General features: G+C 48.5%; 1 protein-coding gene across 3 annotated transcripts in view; it reads right to left on the reverse strand.

The window, feature by feature from the left end:
* The window catches only part of PLXNA4 (plexin A4), a 382,796-nt gene that overhangs the window by 175,198 nt on the left and 185,258 nt on the right, over positions 1-22,340 (reverse strand). The window contains exon 4 of one of the 3 annotated variants that reach the window (XM_007455356.1): positions 8,777-8,808. The exons of the other annotated variants lie outside the window; for them this stretch is intronic. Within the exon in view, the coding sequence (XP_007455418.1) occupies positions 8,777-8,808 (32 nt within the window). The remainder of the gene's footprint in view (positions 1-8,776; positions 8,809-22,340) is intronic. 3 annotated transcript variants of the gene reach the window in all.

Below are 22,340 nucleotides of genomic sequence, written 5' to 3' on the forward strand. Positions count from 1 at the left end.
TTAGTATTTGCCTTATGTATTGAGGTGCTCCTATGTTGGGTGCATAAATATTTACAACTGTTATATCTCCTTCTTGGATCGATCCCTTGATCATTATGTAGTGTCCTTCTTTGTCTCTGGTAATAGTCTTTATTTTAAAGTCTATTTTGTCTGATATGAGAATTGCTCCTCCAGCTTTCTTTTGATTTCCATTTGCATGGAATATCTTTTTCCATCCCCTCACTTTCAGTCTGTATGTGTCCCTAGGTCTGAAGTGGGTCTCTTATAGACAGGATATATATGGATCTTGTTTTTGTATCCATTCAGCCAGTCTATGTCTTTTGGTTGGAGCATTTAATCAATTTACATTTAAGGTAATTATTGATATGTACGTTCCTATTACCATTTTCTTAATTGTTTGGGGTTTGTTATTGTAGTTCTTTTCCTTCTCTTGTGTTTCCTGCCTAGAGAAGTTCCTTTAGCATTTGTTGTAGAGCTGTTTCGGTGGTGCTGAATTCTCTTAGCTTTTGCTTATCTGTAAAGGTTTTAATTTCTCCATTGAATCTGAATGAGATCCTTGCTGGGTAGAGTAATCTTGGTTGTAGCTTTATCCCTTTCATCACTTTAAACATGTCTTGCCACTCCCTTCTGGTTTGCAGAGTTTCTGCTGAAAGATCAGCAGAATGGGGATTCCATTGTATGTTATTTGTTGCTTTCCCCTGGCTGCTTTAAAATTTTTTCCTTTGTATTTAGTTGTTGATAGTTGGATTAATATGTGTCTTGGCGTGTTTCTCCTTGGATTTATCCTGTATGGGACTCTCCGTGCTTCCTGGACTTGATTGACTATTTTCTTCCCCATATTAGGGAAGTTTTCAACTATAATCTCTTCAAATATTTTCTCAGTCCCCTTTTCTCTTTCTTCTTCTTCTGGGAACCGTATAATTTGAATGTTGGTGCATTTAATGTTGTCCCAGAGGTCTCTGAGATTGTCCTTAATTCTTTTCATTCTTTTTTCTTTATTCTGCTCTGTGGTAGTTATTTCTACTACTTTATCTTCCAGGTTACTTATCCATTCTTCTGCGTCAGTTATTCTGATATTGATTCCTTCTAGAGAATTTTTCATTTCATTTATTGTGTTGTTTATCATTGTTTGTTTTCTCTTTAGTTCTTCTAGGCCCTTGTGAAACATTTCGTGTATTTTCTCCATTCTATTTCCATGATTTTCGATCATCTTTCCTATCACATTACTCTGAATTCTTTTTTAGGTAGACTGCCTGTTTCCTCTTCATTTGTTTGGTCTGGTGGGTTTTCACCTTGCTCCTTCATCTGCTGTGTGTTTCTCTATCTTCTCATGTTGCTTAACTTACTGTGTTTGGGGTCTCCTTTTCACAGGTGGCAGGTTTGTAGTTCCCATCGTTTTTGTGTCTGCCCCCAGTGGGTAAGGTCGGTTCAGTGGGTTGTGTAGGCTTCCTGGTGGAGGGGACTGGTGCCTGTGTTCTGGTGCATGAGGCTGGATCTTGTCTTTTTGGTGGGCAGGACCACGTCTGGTGGTGTGCTTTGGGATGTTTGTGAGCTTAGTATGATATTAGGCAGCCTGCCTGCTAATGGGTGGGGTTGTGTTCCTGCCTTTTAGTTGTTTGGCATATGGTGTCCAGCACTGTAGCTTGCTGGTCATTGAGTGGAGCTGAGTCTTAGCATTGAGATGGAGATCTCTGGGAGAGCTTTTGCCATTTGATATTACGTGGAGCTGGGAGGTGTCTGGTAGGCTTCCCCCCTGCCTACCACCCTGTCTCCGCCAGTGAAGGGGCTTCCTAGTGTGTGGAAACCTTTCCTCCTTCACAGCTCCCTCCCAGAAGTGCAAGTCCTATCCCTGTTCTTTTGTCTGTTTTTTCTTTTATGTTTTGCCCTACCCAGGTACGTGGGGAGTTTCTTGCATTTTGGGAAGTCTGAGGTCTTCTGCCAGCATTCAGTAGGTGTTCTGTAGGAGTTGTTCCACGTGTAGATGTATTTCTGATGTATCTGTGGGGAGGAAGGTGATCTCCACGTCTTACTCCTCCACCATCTTGAAGGTCTCCCTGAGCAGAAATCTTTATCTCTTGTGTTCACTGATGTCCCCCAAACCCCTGAACCGCGCGTCATAGTAGGTTCTCAATAAATACTTGTTGAATAAACGAGTGCATGGAAATGCTCAAACTACTCATCAACGTCTTCATCCGTCCCCAGAATGCAGATTTCTTCCTTATCTTATGAGAAAGGAACCAAACAGTTGGGGATGTTCTCACTGGAAGGTTCATCAGCAGGAGAGGAGCTGGAACTGTCTAACCCAGACCTGAGGGTCCACGGTGCCCATTCCACCAGCAAAGTGGACCCTGCCACACGCCGCAGCCTGGCCTCCCTGCCTTGACTCCCAGGGTTTAGAATGTGGGCAGAGCCCCTGCTTCTGCGTTCACCCTACTTAAGCGGCCCCAGAATAGCACAGTGAGGGCGCTTTGTTTTGATTTCCTGATTCCAGCCAGGAGAAAGAGCTTGCAAAGAGAACTACAAGAGTATAAACAGTAATTAATTAGACAGGCCCTGCATGCGTATGAAATCCGCACCATGTTACCAAACACTGTCAGGACAACAGGTCCCTTTGGGTCTCTCGTTACACGCACAAAACCGAATGATGCTGTCTAGGTAGCCATTAGGACTTCTTGCTGTGTATGGTCCAAATCAGAGAAGTCAGGGACAATGGCCTCCATCCCTCCCCCACCTGCTTGGGTGGTGACACAAAGAACAGGATACAACTCCAAAAAAGATGCTGATGAAATTAAAAGGAAAGACAGTATGGTTGATATGAAGGCAATACCAGAAAAAGGTTCAAACCAGCGTATTTCAAATACAAAATCTTTATAATCAGCTTCTCTTGTGGCATCTTTCCAATGAGTCTCATTGGAGAGAATTGCACACACAGGTTACTGGTTTGGAAACTTGGTGGGTCAGCCAGATTGTGACCCTAGAGTTGCTGGCACCCCCAAATCTTGGATGGCTTTTACCTATGTGCATCTAGCCACAAAGGAGCTGGGGCAGAATGCTCCCACTGCTAGAAAAACAAGTACCCCTGAAGAGACAGTTGATCTACTCCTTCCATTCATTGCCACGTGCTTTACACACATCTGCTCATTCTGTGTTCCAGAAGACCAGAGTCCCCTGGCCCTTGAGATGTCATGTGCAGGCAGAGAGTGAGAGGGTAAGCCCACGGGCAGACGGTGTGAATCCCAGCTTGGCACTTGGGAACTGCGTGGCCTTAGGCAACCTATCAAGCTTTTCTGAGTTTGCTTTCCTCAGAAGAAAAACAGAACTAATAATAATACTTGGCTGTTGCTGTGCAAGTCTGATCATCTCCCAAGCATAAAAAATACTTAGCAGAGTGAGGGGGTAATAGTCATGTTTCACTGAATGTTCAGCAAGTTTCGGTAAGCACGTTGATTGCTATGGAGCCAATTCTAGTCAATCAATCCCCATGATCTCCACTCCTCCCCAAGGGGAGCAGCAACCTTACGTGCTATATAGAAAGAGAGGCTGGAGGACATGGTCCACAGAGGCCTCCCAGATTCTGACAAGGTCATCTAAGGGCTGGAAAGAGAGAAGGGGCCCCAGCGCTCAGCTCGGGACCATCTGAGCAGACTAGAAAATGGGCATCACTGGACAGAGGAAACCGGGCCGAAAAGGGTTTGTGCCCATGACGGAGCGCTAGGATGGGCGTCCTTGCAACGTGGTCCAGAGACCGTCCCACGGATGCCTGAAGCTGGAGGAACTGTCCGGAAACCCTGAGCCTGGCTCAACTTGGGCGTGATTCAGAAAGCCGGCAACTTTACAGAGAAAGATGAAAGCAGCTTCCTGCGTATGGTTTGGGCATGCCACAGGAGGGGAAGTGGGGTACCACAGCCTGGCTCACGGCGAGGAAAGGCGTCTCTGAGGCCCCATCAAGGGCAGAAGTGGAGTCAGGGCTGGCAGGATGCTGAGGAGAAGCAGGGCCCATTTCCTAAAGATGAGGCAGTGGCCCCTACATGGCATGGGGACAGAGTCTCAGACCCCGGATTCCTTGTGCACACTCCCCTACTGCCTCTTCCACGACTTTGATGAGTCGCTCTTCACCCTGCCACCCCCCATATTCCCTGGGCTCGGTGTGTCCTCCTGCCAAATGCGGGGGAGGCTACGTCCTCTCTTCTGTGTCCTCACAACCGTTGCCGTCACCAATGGGTTAATGAACAGAGGTGTATCATGACCGCAAGGGGCTGATGTTCAGTCAGCATTTCTCTCCTGCTGGAAATCGAGCCTCCTCCGGAGTGGGATCCAGCAGCTGCTCAATGCAGCTGTACTGGAACCAGGAGAAACCCCCTGTCCAGCTGGAGCGCCCAAAGAAAATGGAAGAGGAGTGAAGCCTGGAGACGGATGGACTCTCACGTGAGCTGTTACAGGAGTTTCAGGAGTCCTAACTGGTCAGGTCCTAGCTCAGGGGATGGGGGCTTCTAGCACAGACCGTGGCCCAGAGTAAAGACTCAGTAATTATGTGCTGACTGAATGAGGAAAGTGGGCTTCGTCTAGGTTTTCTCCTGGGCTCAGAAGCAGCTGCACCTCCCCCACTCCTTCACATCCCGAACTTTACTGGTCACCACATGCCCCATTCCTCCAGTTGCTAAGTCCCAGCCCACCTCTCATCTGTGGATCAAGACCGTGGTCTCCTAGCTACTTTCTCTCCTAACCCCAGCTGCGGACCAAGACCGTGGTCTCCTAGCTACTTTCTCTCCTAACCCCAGTTGCTTCCATCTTCCGACTGTCCTTTGCATATTGCCACTTTCGCCCTAGAGCGGAGCCAGACTCTGCCCCCCAGGCCTCCTCTCAGCCCCCGCACCGCAGGAGCACCGCTTCAACTTCTTTCTCACCACCTAGCAACTACGAGGTCACTGACCACACAGAGCGCTAGTAGGTGTAGCATGCCCCTCATTCCTCCACACAGCCTTGCGTTTCTTGCCAGGCCTGGTGCTCTCCTGCTTCCTCGAAGAATCGAACTGGTCCCTTCTCACAATCCTGTTCACACCATTTCCCTCAGCTTCCTCTCTGCTTCCTTTCAACCAACCCACGTGCATCCATGCCTCTGAATCTGGTCCAGGACACTCCTCCAAAGGCTTTCTCCACAATACCTGCCCCACTCTGATCGCCTCCTATACGCACGTGTGTAGCCACTTAAGGCTGTCTTGTGCTTTGGCTCATGTGGAAGTCTATCCTTCTTTGTTCTCATGCTTTGAGTGTGTTCCTCTCAGCCGTGAGAGTGTCGGCATCTTGAGGGCAGGTCTGCGGCATCGCGTTTAAGCATCGGGCTGTGCAGCCAGCCAAGCTGGCGTCCTGATTCTGCCCATTATTAGCATTTGCAACCTCAGGCAGAATTTTCAAGACCTGCTTAATATCCTCAGCTGAAATATGGGGCTCAGAATTCCGAGCTCAAGGTTGCTGTCAGTCAGGATTTCATCAGGTGGATTACGAGATGCTCTTACTAAAGTGCCTGGTATGTTGGAAGTAAGTAATGCATATGGTTGTTAGTTGTGGCTCTTTGGTACTCAGTTGTATTTAGTGAGTTAGTATGAAGATGGAGAGGAAATAATGTGATGATGGTGATACTGTAGCCGAGCACGGCCCCCAGTCTCCAACAGCTCTGTGAACACCAGAGTTGCTTAATAGATGTTTAGTAAATTAACAAATGAATGCGTGAATTCCAATAACAATGGGAAAAGATCAAAAGGGTCCCAGGGTCCTCGGAGACTCCCAAGCTTATATCTTTTTGATGTCCTGTCTCCAAAGGACCACCGTTTCCCTTTCTAAGACCAAATGCAGCCAGCCCGATATGGTTCCCCCTCGACAGACCCTGTTCTGAGGTGTCTGCAGGAAGCCCCACGAGACTGTGGCTCAGCCCCTAGGTACTGTTCAGCAATTTCCTTGACAAATAAATAGCCCAGGGAGCCTCAGACAAGTGCGTATCACCTCGACATCTGCTCTTTCTGATGAGCTCTGCTCTGGGTTCTTTCCCTGCAGCCTCTTCAGGCTTCTGGGGCATCAGCCCTTCCCCAGGGCACCATCCAAGGACAGCTGTGTGTGTTTTATGAGCTTAAGAACAGCCTGTTTTCTTAGTGCAGAGGACCAAGGTGCCAGCTTCCTCGAAGGTGGAGAACACAACTCCTCAAGAAGGATGGGCGTCCCCATCAACCGCTCACCCAGTGTACCACGTGCTACCTCCCCTTGGGAAGCACGTGGGTCAGTGGCACCATCTGGCCCCTGGTTGAATGACTGAGGGTTCCTTTCAAATATCAGTGGACTTGAAAAGCCCTGAAATAGGCAGAGATTCAAATTTTGCTCAGTTGGGATCTGTACCAGGATTTCAAAGAAGCCCCAACTCCTGAGCCACCTAGGAAATTTTTTGTGGTCAAAATAAGGGTCAGGAGTAAGTGTGTTAACTCAAGACTCAGGTCGGCATCACTCTCTCCAAGAATTCTCCCCACCATCTCCCAGGATAGATTCAATGCCCCGCCTTGAATTCCTTCTGGCTTGCCTGGACCATGGCCCTTGGGGCACCTCACAACCTGGGGTCATTACGTGCACCCATCTTTCCACCTGCCCAGGTGCTCCCTGAGAGCAGTGCTGTGTCTTATTCATCTTACCTAAGGTCACAAAGCCAGCGAGTGGAGCCCCAGACTGGAGTTTAAACTTTCTGGCTTCAAATCTGTACTCAGTGACAACTGACATAAAAGTAGGTGTTGTTGGGTGCCATAGTGACAACGTTCATTGTTATCTAGTAACAACTTTCTGGATCTTCTTTGAAGAGTGGACTTTAGTCCACTCAGTCCTGCCTCACAGATAACCAAGTACTACTTAATTCCTCCTCTCTCTATCCCCACAAGCCTCCCCCAGCAGCCACTGCCTGCATTCTACATTTTTTTATTTTTTTTTAACAGCAGCTACTCTGAGAAAGAAACACTTGGAACTCTTTCAAATGAGAACCCAGGAATTCATGAGGCCTGGGTGAGGCATGTGAATGGTTTGCAGTCAGAAAATCCGCTCCCAAAGACACTGTGGGCAACAGCCTTCTCCAGACTTAGAATTCTGGCTGGGAGAAGAGGTCCCTGTGTGGGTATGACATCAGCAGACAGGGCTGGAATGCACAGATGGGAGAGCTGAGGGGCCCGGGGCCAGGAGGGAGCTCGGCTGTGATACCACAAAGGGTCTTTTGACCACACTTCATCCCGCGAAAACCACAGAGACCGTGCTTTAAGCCGCCCCCTCCCTCAGCGGAGGGGCCTAAGGACACTCTCCTCGAATCAGATGGGTGACCTTTGATCCCAGTGAGGGAGAGTCTGGAAAAGGCAGGAGGTATCAGAACTAAAGGGCCTCGAAGGAAAATCGAAGGAAAAAAAAAAAAAAAAAAAAAAAAAAAAAAAAAAAAATCAGTGCCTGTATGGGATACTCGTTCTGCCAGAAGCATGTGGAGTTAATTGTAGAGAAATGAATTTTAAAATAAGATATTGGAAAACCATCCTCTTTGTCACTGACCACAGTTATTACAATTATTTATACGACATCACTACAGCCCATGTGTTTCACAGCAATTAAACTATTGATCTTGCAGCTCTGCGGCACCAAGCAAAACCCACAGCCACCATTCCTGCCCCTGTGGGAGTTGTCTGTCCCCATGCTCAGACGTGCAAGCTGACACCAAGGAGGAAGTAACCAAGAGTGGAAGAGCTGGTGGTTGGAATATTAAGAATCAATATATTGGCCTGTCTTCTTCCCAGATGGCCCACACTCTGTCTGTGGAGTGTGTATCTCCTTGAATAAACCTTCTTTCTCTTTACTGTGGTTTGCTCTTGAATTCCTTCCTGCTCGAAGCCAAGAACCCACACTCGGCGGCATCCCAGGAACTCACCTGAGACCTGGGACATGACCATATTTTCTTGCCCCACCTTTCTTTCCGGCATAATTAGAGTTTATTTTTCTAAAGTGGTGCCCATGGTATGCTCTTTCTGCTTCTAGTAATAAAGCTGATTTTTAAAAAAATCAATGTTTAAGAATGAGGTGAATAGAGATTTCTCTTTCAGTGTGAGCTGCACTCATGGTGTTGTTACTTCTCTCAGGGGCACTTGCATTTCAATCCTCTTCTCTAACATTTGTCTTTCAGTCTCCACCGGAAGTTAAAACTAGTTCATTAAATAGCTGGGGTGAGCATATGTGATGACTGTGCACAGAGCCACCTGTCAGGAGCCCAAACACTTCTGCGAACTACTATAACAGTATTACAATGAGATGCTTATCTATTTCCACGTGTAGCTTTAATTTATTCACTCAATATAGACTAAGACCACAGACATAGAGAACAGACTTGTGGTTGCCATGGGGCGGGGGTGGAGGAGGGATGGAGTGGGAGTTTGGGATTAGCACATGGAAACTGGTATATACACAGTGGATAAACAACAAGATCCTGCTGTATAGCACAGGGAACTCTATTCAATAACCTAAGATAAACCATATAGAATAACCATATATATATAATATATATATATAATATATATGTATATAAACATATATATGTATATAGACATATATATTATATATGTATATAAACGTATATATGTGTATAAACATATATATATTGTATATATGTATATAAGCATATATATATGTATATAAACATATATATAAAAAAAAAAAGAATCAATATATTGAGGGACTTCCCTGGCGGTCCAGTGGTTAAGACTTCGCCTTCCAATGCAGGGAGAGCGGGTTCGATCCCTGGTCGGGGAGCTAAGATCCCACATGCCTCGTGGCCAAAAAAAAAAACCAAAACATAAAACAGAAGCAATATTGCAACAAATTCAATAAAGACTTTAAAAATGGTCCACATTAAAAAAAAATCAATAATTGATATGATATGCTAATAGTGCATTAGCACAGCAATAGTAATATTTTCCTCTCTCCATTGGGCCAGCATTTAGTCTGTCATGATGTTATTTTCCAGGCTTGCCCAAGAAATTATATAGTGTAGTGAGTGATTAAGTGCATGGCTTCTAGAGGCCGTGACCATGAGCTCCAAACCCAGCCCCGCCACGCACCAGCTATGCAACCTTTGGGAAATGAGTCAGCTTCTCCAACTCCTAGTGTCCTCTTTCATAAAATGTGAACAATAACAGTACCTATTACATTCAGCTGATGTGAAGAATTCAAGAGTTAGTAGATGAAAAGCATTTAGCACACGGGCTGGAACATAATTGGGGCTAAACTCAAGTTTCCCGTTATTGTCACAGCCAGTCACAGCTCATTCACCCAGGACACATCTCTCTGAACTCATGTGTCACAGTCACATCATGGTGAGGGAGAGAGGGCAGGCTTGGTCTCCCGTGAGTCTCGACACTGAGATTTGTAGTAAGATGAGTGACACACATTTTTTTTTCCATTATTTTTGATGGTCTTGAGGCAGGTGCTGGACCTGACCTCTTTGTGGCTGCCACCTAGATGTGAGTGGGGATGGTACTTGGACTGCAATCTCTCCCTCTGCCTACCACACTCCACCCCAGGAACATGCCCTCACGGCCCCATCATTTTTCTTCAAGTCCAGAGTCAACACTAAGCTAATAAAGGTTACACAAAGTCTTATTTATGTAATGCATTTGATGTATTTTGAAGATACATTAAAGGATAAAATATATGGAATGGGGGGAGTCTGGGAACATACGGAAATAATTCGCCTTCATAAACCTTTTTGTTACAGCAAGTTGTGTGTTCCTGGACCAAAATCTCTTATACTGGATAGTGTGGATGTGGAGAGACAGAAACAGAGTGATGTGCACTTTGGTCTAGCCTCCAGGCCTTGGGAATCAAGGAGATGGATGACGGTAGGACGTGATGGAGCCTGTAGACCAGTGACAGTTCCGGACTGTCACGCCTGATGACCAAGGGAATGGCAGGAACAAGGGGCAAGTTGGGAGGAAAAACTGGTGTGGGTGGGAAGTGAAGAGTGAGTGTGAGATCTGTGGCATGAAGTCACAGGGGCATGGCCACTTGGCCTTGTCTGGTTGCCTTGGAAATTCAGGACGGGTGCTTGTGTCGTTGCTAAGGGTTTGCTTTTGGTTACTGCCATTCTAGAGGTGGACTGTGAAATCATGACACAAGACATCTCCCAGAGTCAGAATTTCAGCCACTGTGTCAGGCTGACCGGCTCGCCTTCTTTCTGAGGGCCAGGTATGGCACACTTCGTGGGTTACAGAATATACCAATAGATCAGGAAGTCAGTGGTGAAAGGAAGAACACAAGTCGCATTTTCCACTTTCCTTCACGCTGCCCCCAAACAACCACAAAGGGCTCCCTCAGGTGAGAAATGGAAACATTCTCCTATTTCCCAGGCTAGCCCCTAAAATAGGCTCCGTGCCTTAACCTATATAAGCTTACAAATAAATAGGCAGGCACTTTGAGGAACACACGAAAGACATGCTATCCTGGCATCTTCTCTATACAGTCACCACCATCCTTGAATTCCAATGTTGGAGGAACTTTTTCTCTGGGTGAAGCATCTTTTATGATATAAAAACTGTGATGAAGGAGGGGAAGCTATCTTTGGTGGGGAGGGTGGGCGGTCAAGTGAAAGGTCCTGGCCTGGAAGGGGTCCAGGACATGAGTCTGGTCCCATTGGCCGAGTCTCCCAATCCCTTAGGGCACCATCAGCAAAGTGGCGAGTTCAGATGTCCAGGTTATACAATCATATAGGCTATACAGATACGTTTTGTTAGCTCCAATTTTTCCATGACAGGAGAGAATGGTGCCCATGGATGGCTCATGATGGAGAAGTGGGCAGGGGGCATCTTTGAGGAGCTAAAGAGAAATCTCATTTTGCATCACAATTTTCACGGTTTTGCTTGGGGCTGGTTCAGGAATTTCTTTCCAAAGCCTATGTCATTTTCAAAATCTGAATTTATCTATCATTACAAAGAAAAACTCCTCAGCGTTTATCTTTCGCTCCGATGTAAGACTGCAAACCAAGTGACGTATTCTGAGGGTTGAGCCCTTTCTCCTCACAGACCCTTTCCTTCTGTCGCCTTTGGTCAGCCTCATGCCAGTGCCCACCACTAGGAGTTGCTGGCTCCCTTCTGCTCCTTGGGGACTTTCTGCTTTTGCCCCAATTAGCAGGAAGGGGAAAGAGGCAATGGTGAGAGGAGGGGAAGGGTCAGGGAGCTGAGGGCGGGGAAATCTCAGGAAAGGTGGAGGAGACGGTCCAGGTGTTACTCTTTGGGCTCCATGAGAGGCTCTAATGACAACCCCTGCCTCATAAGGCCCTGGGGACTAGATCAGAAGCTCCTGCATCCTGGGTCTGTAGACTGGAGTCCATTGACTGGACTTCTGGCCGCATCCCTGGGCAGTGAGCTTTATTTTCCCATCCCTCAAGGTAGAACAGGGAAAAGCAGGATGGGAACATTTCTTTGTTCCTCTCCAGCCAGCAGGACCCTGCCCATGTCAGCTTGCTGTGTTGCTCTAGTAAAAGAGAGACCAAAAGAAGCCAGCAACGAAATCATCTCCACCGCTTAATTTCCTCCCGGATTTCTAAGCAGGTAATTATTTCCTCAGCCTCCAGTGGACTGCAAGCACGCTGGCGAGTTTTTATTATTACACACACTACATAAACAAAGGTGTCAGATGATTAAGAAAAATCTTGTCCCCGACTCTCCCAAGGATTTTCTTTATCCAGCAGAAAACCATGCTCCTGCATAGCTTGCCCCCCTGACTTTCTCATCTGGCACCTAAGATGAGCAGGTCAGAGGATCTGGGAGCAAGTGGGAGCGAGGGAGATATTTCTGTGACTGAGGCCCAGGAAACGGGACCCCTGGGCTCTCACACTGGCCCACTGTGTGCAACCTCTGGGAGTCTCTAGTTCAAGTCCGCTGTGTAACATCCTGCTACAGAGGACTCAAAGGGAATCTTGCAAAAGAGTCAAAGGGAACCTGGCAGGTTGCCACCCTCAAGGGTGTCTTGTCTAAAGCAACTAAGATGCCAAACAGAATTTAGAAAGCAGTTTCACATTTCATTTCTGATTTAATTCACACCACAGTCGTAGGGGCACAGGAAACACTGGTTGATTTCATAAATGAGCTACAATTCTGATGCGATGAGAAGAGCGGTAATTTTAGTCACATTTCATGTGTAAATAAACTGACTCGGATCGGAGAGGACTAAAGTCATATAAAGCTAACAGGTGGTAGCATCAGAATTTTCTACCAGGTCCTCAGCCAACGTGCCCTGCCCCCCACACCAAACCCCTCCTGAGGGAAGCGCATGCAGATAACAGGCTGTGTGTGGCCACGGAAAGGAAGGTCACGTAGAGCAGGGCTCTTCACAAGAGAGTGACGATTGCAGCTGGCTTTTAAAGGAGGAATGGGATTCCGGCGGCAGGCGCTGCAAGGAAGATGTGTCCTGGGACAGGCTGGCATGACGGGTGAGGCAAATGTCAAGTGTGTGCAGTGGGAGGTGCCAGCTATGGCCAGGCCACGTGACTGCAGAGGGACACAGTGGGGGGTTGGATGCGGGCACAAGAGACCCTAGAATGCCCTTCAAAGTGCTACGCTTTCATCTGTAGGGAAGGGGGGAGTGTTGTATGTTACAGGGGTGGGAACTGACATAATCTGACTTTAGAAAAATTTGGAGAACTTCCCTTGAAGAGGGGCGTTTACGGTCCTTTAACAAAGATGAGAACCTACTTATTGTCTAAAACAGCTAAACACAAAAAACCCTCCTCCACCACCATGAGGCTGCCTACTTTGTGTTGGGAGCGGATTGTCTTGAATCATCCACATCGACCCTGTTCTCCTGTGGCCACTTCTAGCGTTTGGGTTAAGGGAACAACACATTTCTTTCCACCGAGCTCGCTAACTGGGGTTTTGGAAAACTTTGATATTCTTAATGCAAACTGAATCAATCAATTTGGACTCATGGAAAATGAGACTTAGTCACAGCATTCTAGCACCTCCCTGATGGAGAAGAGACCTCGACTCTCCCATGCCTCCTGGCCACGATTTTACAAAACAGAGTTCACTTGTCTATAAAGCAGTTACTCAACTAACAATAGCTTCGCGTTCATACTTTGAAAAGGGATTTTGTGACCATTATTTCAGTGCATCCTATATCAGTGTGGTGAGCCAGGTTGGCAAAGTGTATGTACACTCAGGCTCCCACCCTCCAGCAGATGAGGAATGAATACCCAGGTGTTCCATGGTACCCAAGGTCACATCACCATTGCAGTTCTGTCAGGTCTCTTCACTCCTAGCCTGCTGCCCTCACCAAGCTGCTTTGGTGTTCACTTCCTTTTAACAATCCTTTAAGTAAGGGATGGAGGATTTTCCTGTGGCCAGGAAAATCCCCTGCTTAGCCCCCCACATCCCCAGTTCCATCAACTAAGAGTGAGATGAGTAAATAGAGTACTGTGAAACTGCCTGTTACCTTAGTTATTTAATTTTATTGTGTTGTGTTGGGTTGGGTTATATTGTGTTGTGTTGTGTTAGATTGGGTTATGTTGGACTGTGTTGGTTGTATTGTGTTGTACTGTGTTGGATTGGGTTATATTGTGTTGTGTTGTGTTGGGTTATATTGTGTTGTGTTAGATTGGGTTATGTTGGATTGGGTTGGTTGTATTGTGTTGTATTGGGTTGTTTTGGATTAGGTTGGTTGTCCTGGACTGTGTTGTGCTGGGTTAGGTTACATTGTGTTGTGTTAGATTGGGTTATGTTGGATTAGGTTGGTTGTACTGTGTTGTGTTGGACTGGGTTGTGTTGTACTGTGTTGTGGTGTGTTGGATTGGGTTGTGTTAGATTAGGTTGGTTGTACTGGACTGTGTTGTGTTGGGTTAGGTTATATTGTGTTGTGTTAGATTGGGTTATGTTGGATTGGGTTGGTTGTACTGTGTTGTGTTGGACTGGGTTGTGTTGTACTGTGTTGTGGTGTGTTGGATTGGGTTGTGTTGAGTTGTGTTATGTCCGACTGGATTGGATTTACTTGGTCTGTGACTCAGTAGAGCAGGACCCAAAGTTTGCCCTGATGCTCAGGCTCCGTGGTAAGTGCTGTCCCTTCGCTGGCCCTTGCCAAGCCACAGTGGTTTCACAATGACCAAGTCCCAAGTCATGCACGACAGAAGCAAAGTGGGCACCACAAGCCAAAGTCAGCACTCGCTGCCTGGACACCAGCTCCAGGGGCCTCCCAGCCTGTTCCCTCCTCAGCGGCTCAGGTTGCAGGCATCCAGGCAGCTTGAGAAAGGGGTAGGGAAGGAAGCCAAGCGCAGGGGTGGAGGACGAGAGAGCCAGGCAGAGAGAAGGCGGGCAGGGGCAGAGTGTGCAGCCAGAGAGCATTCTCATTCTGGAGGAGCACGAGAATCTGTGGCTCTTGGCAACGGCTGGGATCTGTTGATCTGTTTTCCCTGAAGACCTGATGTAACCTGGTCCATGAAACTCAGCCCAACTGGTTTGGACATAAGGTCAGGGCCCCAAGACAAGGCAAGGTCAGAAGTTCATCCCCGAACACAAGTGGGCCCACAGGTGGTCAGAGGGGAGGGGAGGGGAGGTAGGCAGGGGTCAGACCTCCTCTGAGTGGCTCTGGGGATCTAGAGCCCTCCTAGCCAGACAGGGGATAGCTACTCTTTCCTGCCCTTCTGAGCACTGGAGGTCAGACTCTGGCTGGGTTCTGAAGGCGGGGTACACATTTATTCATGCCACAAAAGAGGAAACTGAGGCAGAAAAGACCTCAACACTGGCCAGCAGCCAGAGCCTCAGGGAAGGATGAGTTATCAGCCTGTGCTCACTTGCTCCGGATCCCCCGGGGAGCCTGGCTAAGGGAGCGCCAGGGCTCATCGCCTCAGGGCTCACACCCTCCCTCCCTGCCCTGTCCTGCCCTTCCTGGGAGCCTTTCCCTCCCCCACCCCTGCAGAGTTCACTCTCACTAACATCTTTACCTCCTGCGTTCTGGAAAACAGGAAGGGAGAAGGAAGAGGACGTCTTTTCAGAGCCTCTGGTTATCACTGTGCACTTTCTTTCCTTATTCCTTCTTCTCTGCCTCCAATGTCATCCATCCCTGAACACAGAAATCGAATGCGTCTGTACCTGTGACAACAGGTGAACCAATAGCTGCTGCTGTGGGCTACCCGGGGTCAGAGGGTATGTGTATGTGTGTGTGCTGTGTGTGTTTTCTGAAGCTGCTCTTTAAACCAGGGTGAACGCTGTGCTGAATTCTGCACCTCCCTCCACAGCCAGTAGGTGGCAGAGCTGCAACAGGCCGGTGATTGCAAGTCCTGAGGCACCCGGCCCCTCAACACTGGTCAAAACTGGTCCAACTGTGGGAGGAAGCAGTGTCCACAGACACCCCGGGGTGGCCCACACTGAGGTCCTGGACAAGATAATTTGGGGCCGAGCTAATAGCTAAAAAGTGTTCCGAAACCCCTTCCCCTCCCCTCCTCTCTTCCGTTCCTCTATATTTCCCCTAATTTTATCTAGAAAGGGGGGAGCCTATTAACATTTACTAAGCATCTGCAGGATTGCTTTTCAGATTTTGTGGGAGTTTGTGAAAATGAAGCTTCCCTGTGCGCTCGGATTCTCGCTCAGCATGGCTGAGGGGAGCCCAGGAACCTGCATTTGGAGTAAGCACCCCTGGTGATTCCCAGGCCGCGGCCCGGGAACCCAAACTGAGCGATAGAAAACTTAGGACATCCCTGGGTATCGTGACGAGGGCTTCATACTAAGATCTGTTCTCAGGTCTCACGTAACTTTTCATCCTCTCCGCTTGTTTCTTACTCTTCAAACATACTGCCGCTGCCCTTTTCCACCATGAAGTTTAAGCTCTACATTCGTTAGGGACCACTTTTCTGTTTTCCTTATGCTAATTTCCTGGTGCTCTAAGATCACTGGACTTCTTGCTCCTTGAGACGGCTTTCTCAGGCTGCCCAGCTCTCATCCTAACCTTTCTTTCATTCTGCCTAAAGTTCTGAAAAGCCTAGCACTTTCCCCTGCCTTGACTGTCGGGGAGCTCTGCTGGAATCTGCAGTACAGAGGCCACTCTCCATCCCCCTGCCCCCCTCCTCCACCCAGCCACCCAACTGGATTGCCCTGGCGAAAGGTTCCACTCCTTTGGTGTCCCCTGAGCGGGGCTCCCAGTCAAGCGACCTGAAGCTGAGCCACGGATGTGCTTTTGGGGAACAGGGCACCTCCCCAAAGTCAGCGGACATAAGAAACCTCACCCCCAAGTGATCAGGCTGGTGCCCCTAAGGCAATGGCAAAATCAAACTCTGAAGCCCCCATGGATTCGTTTGCTAGGGCTGCCATAACCAACGACCACAGACTGGTGAGCTGAAAGCAACAAACTTATGCTCTCATAGTTCTGGAGGTTAGAAATCTGAGCTCAAGGTGTTGGCGGGGCCAAAGGCTCCAGCGAAGAATCCTTCTTTGCTCCATCCTAGCTTCCGGGGATTGCTGGCAAAGCTTGGCATTCCTGGGCTATGGCAGCACAAGTCCAGTCTCTGCCTCTGACTGCACGTGGCATCCTTCCCTGTGTCTCTCTATCTCTGTATCCAAATCTCCAGCTCTTCTCCCTTATAAAGACACTGGGCATTGGATTTAGGGCCCACCCTAATCCAGCGTGACTTGGATTACATCTAAACAACTTCACTACATCTGCGAAGACTATTTTTCCAAATAAGGTCACGTCCGCAGGTCCTGGAAGTTAGGACTTCAGTGCTGCTTTTGGGGGGCAGACAATCAACCTACCGTATCCCATAAACCAAAGGCACTCCTTTCATGGCTTATCTTCTGATTGAAAGAGGAGAGCAGGTTTAGGGGTCCAGGGCTTGCTTCCCTAAGCATTTCACACGAATAAAGGTATTTCTTATGGCGGACACAGTATGACAGCCCAGTTCACACACAGGCCCTTGTGACTTCCTGGATTAGAAGAGTTTAAAGCATGTCAGCTTTTGGGGTTCCCTGGCGCAGTGATTCTCAGAGTGTGGGCCCCTGGCCAGAAGCATCTGGGAATTTGTTAGAAATGCAGATTCTTCTGCATCACTGAAGACCTATGGAATCAGAAACCATGAGGTTGAGGCCAGCAGGCTGCATGTAACAAGCCCTCTCTCAGTGACCTTGGTGCTCAGTTGAGGTTGGGAATGATTACTCCAGCGGAAGGGGGCACACGGCATCCCCAGGGAGAGCCAGCAACTGGCTATCACATTCGTTGCCCCAAATCTCCCTTTTCTTCTGCCCTCCCATTCCTGGCAACGCCCACTCCCAGCCGCCTGCCCTGTCTCCACCCCTGAGCAGCTGGAGGATTCCAGCACATCAACTCCCTCCACACTCCTGGGCCCGCATTTCTCCCAGTGTTTCCCTCTCGCTGTCTCTCCTCCCAGGCTCTCTCACCACCCCCTCACACACACTCATGATGCCCTCAACTCCTCAACTCTGGCTTTTTCTCTTGACAAAGAGAAGAGCTTGGTAGGGGTTGGTTAAGTTAACTCTGATCACACACAAAACAAATAGTTATTTTTCTATCTGTCAAGCTGCCGAAGACAAGTGTGTCAAACCCAGGATCTGCGTGAACGTCAGATCTACAGTTACCCCAGTGTGTCTCTGTTCTAGGCAAGCTCTTTAATTTTTTGTTTTTAAATCATGGCCCAATTCCCAGAGAGATACTGGTGACAACCTCTTGGATGTTCACTGCACTGGCTATGACAGTCTCCGTACACATTGCCCTACCTGGGGAAGGAGCAACCCCCATAAACAGCAGACGGTGGGTCACCTCTGACATCTGCTCCCCACACTGCTGATCCCCTGGTAGGGCTTGTTCAAAGCGATGCTGAGCTGAAGTGTTGGTGCGCCACGTGTGTTTGCTATGCCGGCACGCGCTAGTGACAGACCTGCAGGAAGGCAGATAGACAGGCAGGAGGGAGCCCAGGGGGACGGACATGTGTTGGAGGCTGGCTGAGCATTCAAGACAAGATTTTAAAGATATTTCTGTGGGTTGGGCGTGGGGAGAAGCGGTGAGCATTTTGGCGAGAGCCAGGGTGCAAGTCCAGGAGAGACCCGTGTGTAGGTGACCGACCTCCCAGCACAGTCCTAAGTCCCTGGCGAGACTGCCCAGCAGAGCACCTGGGAGGAAGGGAAGCCAGTTGTGGGGAGGGGGGGAAGGAGGGAGGGGAGGAAGTCCCAGAGCCCCACTGCAAAAGAAGGTGGCAACAAGCAGGGACTGGTGCATTTGCATGTCTAGCCAACTGTGTTGATGCTTGGGCAAATTACCATCCAGTTTCCATGCCTTTTTTTCCCAATTGCCAAACGGGGCACAGTTATAGCAGAATCATAGTGAGGAAAAAAAAAAAAAAAATCCATGCAATCAAAATGAATACGGTGAGGGAAAGGTTTTGCAAAAGGAACGTGGCAGAGAAATCTGGAAATCTTTGCATGTAGGCACTCTGGTCTGAGACAGGATTTGCATTAATTTTGAAAACTAGATACACAAAGGCTTGAGTTCAAATTCCCTACAATGGCTGCTTTATTCATCTCCTTTCTTCTAATGGAGCATTAGAATGCAAGAGGCAGTGGTCCCAATCTTTCTATCACACAAGAAGAAGGTAGCCTGGCTGAGCGTCCGGAACCACAGCTCCCCTCCCCAAGCAACTGAGTCTGATGTGATTTCAACCTCTCAGGGCCGTTCCCCAGCCTCAAACACCGAACAGTCCCTGGCCAGTTCGGAGTCCATCACTCTATGACTATTGCTAATTTAGTTTACAACACTCCTCCCTTGGGAATTCCCCCCCCCTCCCCCCACCCCCCCGTGGTGGTCCTGGTCCAGTGGTTAGGACTCCGCTCTTTCACTGCCAAGGGTGTGAGTTCGATCCTTTGTCTTAGGGAATTAAGATCCAGAGAGCCGCAAAATTAAAATAAAAATAAAACACTCCTCCCTTCTTCTTAAGTGTATCATGTCCCATATGCATTTTTAAACTATTGTGACACTGATTTGGCTTTGAGGCTTTAGGAGATCATTGGGTCCTCTTCGAAACAACCAGAGACACCCAGGAAGAAAGGGATGTCCCAAACAAGGTTTGGCTATCACTGTCAACTTCCTGTGACTTACATATCCACTCAGACTTTAAACAGCACAGTTGATCCATCACCTCTCAGGGGTCCCTGTTAGACAATGTAAGCCAGAGGGGCCTTAAGACCAGAAACACAAGGGCTGGGGAGGGGGGCACCTTTATACTGGTGAACTCGCCTCCAGAACCGATGAAATCCACTGGGTGACATAGTGGAAGTTCATGGAGGGAAGAGATCTATGGAAGGAGAGACTCATAACTCAGGTGGCCACTGAGCTGTGATCCCCGTGAGTTCACCTTGTCTGGCCCGTCTCCCCCACCCCCCACCAAGCTGGCTGTAAATCACCTGTGTATGTACTTTGCTGAGAGCTGGTGGGTGATTCATGAAACCCAACAGACAGGTGCCCTGGTGGGAACAGGACGGTGAGGGGTGGAGGAGTGCAAGGAGATTCCAGGGTTCTAACACCGTGGCTTCCACGACGCCTATCCGTGTGCCTCCGCAGCACTGGCTCAAGAGCCCGAGGACCCGTCCTCTCTAACTGCTGGCTTCTCAGGCTCCCCAGCTGGGTTAAGGCGGCCAAGACTCCCGCTCCAGCAGAAGGCAGCATGTGTCTCGTCCCTCTCGCCATCGTTTTCCTTCGCCAGCTAAGGCTCTCATCTCTTCTCGCCTCCTTTCTACTGTCCTAACGTTCCTTCCTCTCTCAGCGCCCTGCCCCTGTACTAAGGAATGGCCTAGTTCACCTATGCTGGAGGGGAGGAGGGGGATGGAGGCTGGAAATAATTCGTACTTCTTCTTCAGACAAAGTGATGACGGGGTGTGTTGACGTGCAGTAATAATCACCATGATACCATGAGGGCTGCTTAGGTTCCAGCTTTACAAAGGGGACTGTACTTGTCGCGTCTCAGCCAATCCTCCTAGGGGTATGAGGAGTTAGACATCAGTATCCCCGAGGCCTATAAGGAGGGCAGTAAAAGCAAAGCTTTCCACCCAGAGGCCTGACCTAGGTCCACCTGAAACCTCTCAGGACAATTCTAGGCCCCTTTGGAGCCCCTCCCTCCAAAGTAGGTCTACCAGATCCTCCCTCTAGGCAGGGCTCTGCTGGGCAGAGTCACTGGACCAGGGACTCCTCTGGGCGGTGGGTGTGGATGGGCCCCTGCTAGGCCACTACAGCATGGGCCATCCTCAGACTCTGCCCAAAGTTCTGAACCCAGGATGGAGGACTGGTGATCTCCTGTATAGATACGTCACTTTTGGGAAGACTTGTAGGTTCCATTTTTTTGCCACTTCGATATCTGCGTGGCTGCAGGAAAGACATGTCACCTTCTGTGCCTCAGCTCTGTCACGTGGAACTGAGGGCCCCGTATCTCTGCGGTTCCTCCAAGCATAAGATGCTGCGATTCTGTAAGAGGTGCAAATTAATTCAACTGCAGATAATCACAACATACTCCTGAGGACTGAGGTGAAGCTGGGTTGTGCTGAGCCATGCAGGTATGATCAGAGACAGGCAAATGATGTGTCACGAGGGCCCCGGAGAGAGTTCTCTACAAAAAGTAGGCTCCCTCTCCAAAGTTAGTGGCGAGCAGAGGACAAGGACGTCAACAAAATCGGGACTCTTTAAGATCCTTCTAAGAGGAGAGTGAACGGAATGGATGGGAAGGGAAGAGGAGGAGCAAACAGAGAAGAGAGAATGGGAGAAACAAAGAGAAAAATTTAGGGCGTCCCCGGTGGCGCAGTGGGTGAGAGCCCGCCTGCCGATGCAGGGGTCGCGGGTTCGCGCCCCGGTCCGGGAAGATCCCACCTGCCGCGGAGCGGCTGGGCCCGTGAGCCGTGGCCGCTGAGCCTGCGCGTCCGGAGCCTGTGCTCCGCAACGGGAGAGGCCACGGCAGTGAGAGGCCCGCGTACCGCAAAGAGAAAAATTTTAAAGATCTGCCAGGGTTGACACTCACGTGAAAATGTCCTAGCAGATTTGCCTTTCCTGCTAACAATCATCTGTTTTTATTTATTCTGGCAGGGTTTGCATGTCATGTAATCACTGTTTTAGTTCGTTTCCCTCCAATGATAGATTGTGATAAGTCAAGTTGGTTGTTAATAATGCTACAATCTACCCAACAAATTTTGAGCTTGTAGTACAGCTTCATTAGTATGTTTAATTTATCGTTACAATTCCTTCAGGTTAATGGTTTGAGAGTATGTTGGAGTTTAATCTGAGCAGTTATTATAAAGTGCTTGTTTCTCGTTAAAATGTAAAACTGAGATACCCAAGATTTACTTGGGATAAACTGGCCAGAATAAATCTCTTCTTCGCATTGGGAAAGGAATGAATGTTGGCTATTAAAAGTGTATTGGAGAGGGCTTCTGATAACTTTAGAGTAATTTTGCAGATTAAACTGCCTTTCCCTGGGGCTAATGGAAGAGATGCCTGAATCCGAGTTCATTCGGACAGGATTCTCTCTGGATGCTGCAGGGTGGCAGGGGCATCAGAAAATAGATAAAAACTGAATTTTGCCCAAAAATAAGCATCATGGATTCCTGGAAAGGTGTCTGAGGGTTGGATGATGCTGACAGGAAACCAGAGTCCAACTTCTGAGCTTTCCTTGGGTCCTCAGGAAAAACATTAAAATCAAGGACACAAGGCCTCTGTAGAGAACAAAACAGGACGGCAGCCTTCTCTTCTCTGGCTGGAATTTCGCTGGGGTCCTCGGCCTGGCAAACCACCAAATACACTCTTTTGGCAGCTCAGGCACCTGCCCCCACCCACTTTTACTTCCAGGGCTCCTCAGAGGGGTCCATTCTTCCGGGTAGCTTTTAGTCAGCCCAGGAAAAGGAAGGGACCCTCACTCTGCCTCCAAATTAAGCATCCAACTTCTCAGAGTAACTTCTAGGACACCTAAAACTACCCCTGGGCCTGGTGTGTGGGCAAAGGTGCTCCAGATGCTTCATAAGATGCTTTGGGGTGTCTGGCCATCTACAGTCAGGTGTTTGTTGGTAACTGAAAGATGGCAGTGGAGTTCTTGCAATTTTACTAATCAGGGCCCCTCTGGACACGTCTCTGGCTCCTCTGGGAAGCTCAAGAAGACAAGTGTTATGAGTTGAATTATGTGCCCCCAAAGATATGTTGCAGTCCTAACCCCCAGTATCCGTGGATGCTTTTTTTTTTTTTTTTGGGTTTTTTTTTTTTTTTTTTTTTTGCGGTACGTGGGCCTCTCACTGTTGTGGCCTCTCCCATTGCGGAGCACA

The sequence above is a fragment of the Lipotes vexillifer genome, unplaced genomic scaffold, assembly GCF_000442215.2.
Source record: "Lipotes vexillifer unplaced genomic scaffold, Lipotes_vexillifer_v1.1 scaffold687, whole genome shotgun sequence".
Taxonomy (NCBI): domain Eukaryota; kingdom Metazoa; phylum Chordata; class Mammalia; order Artiodactyla; family Lipotidae; genus Lipotes; species Lipotes vexillifer.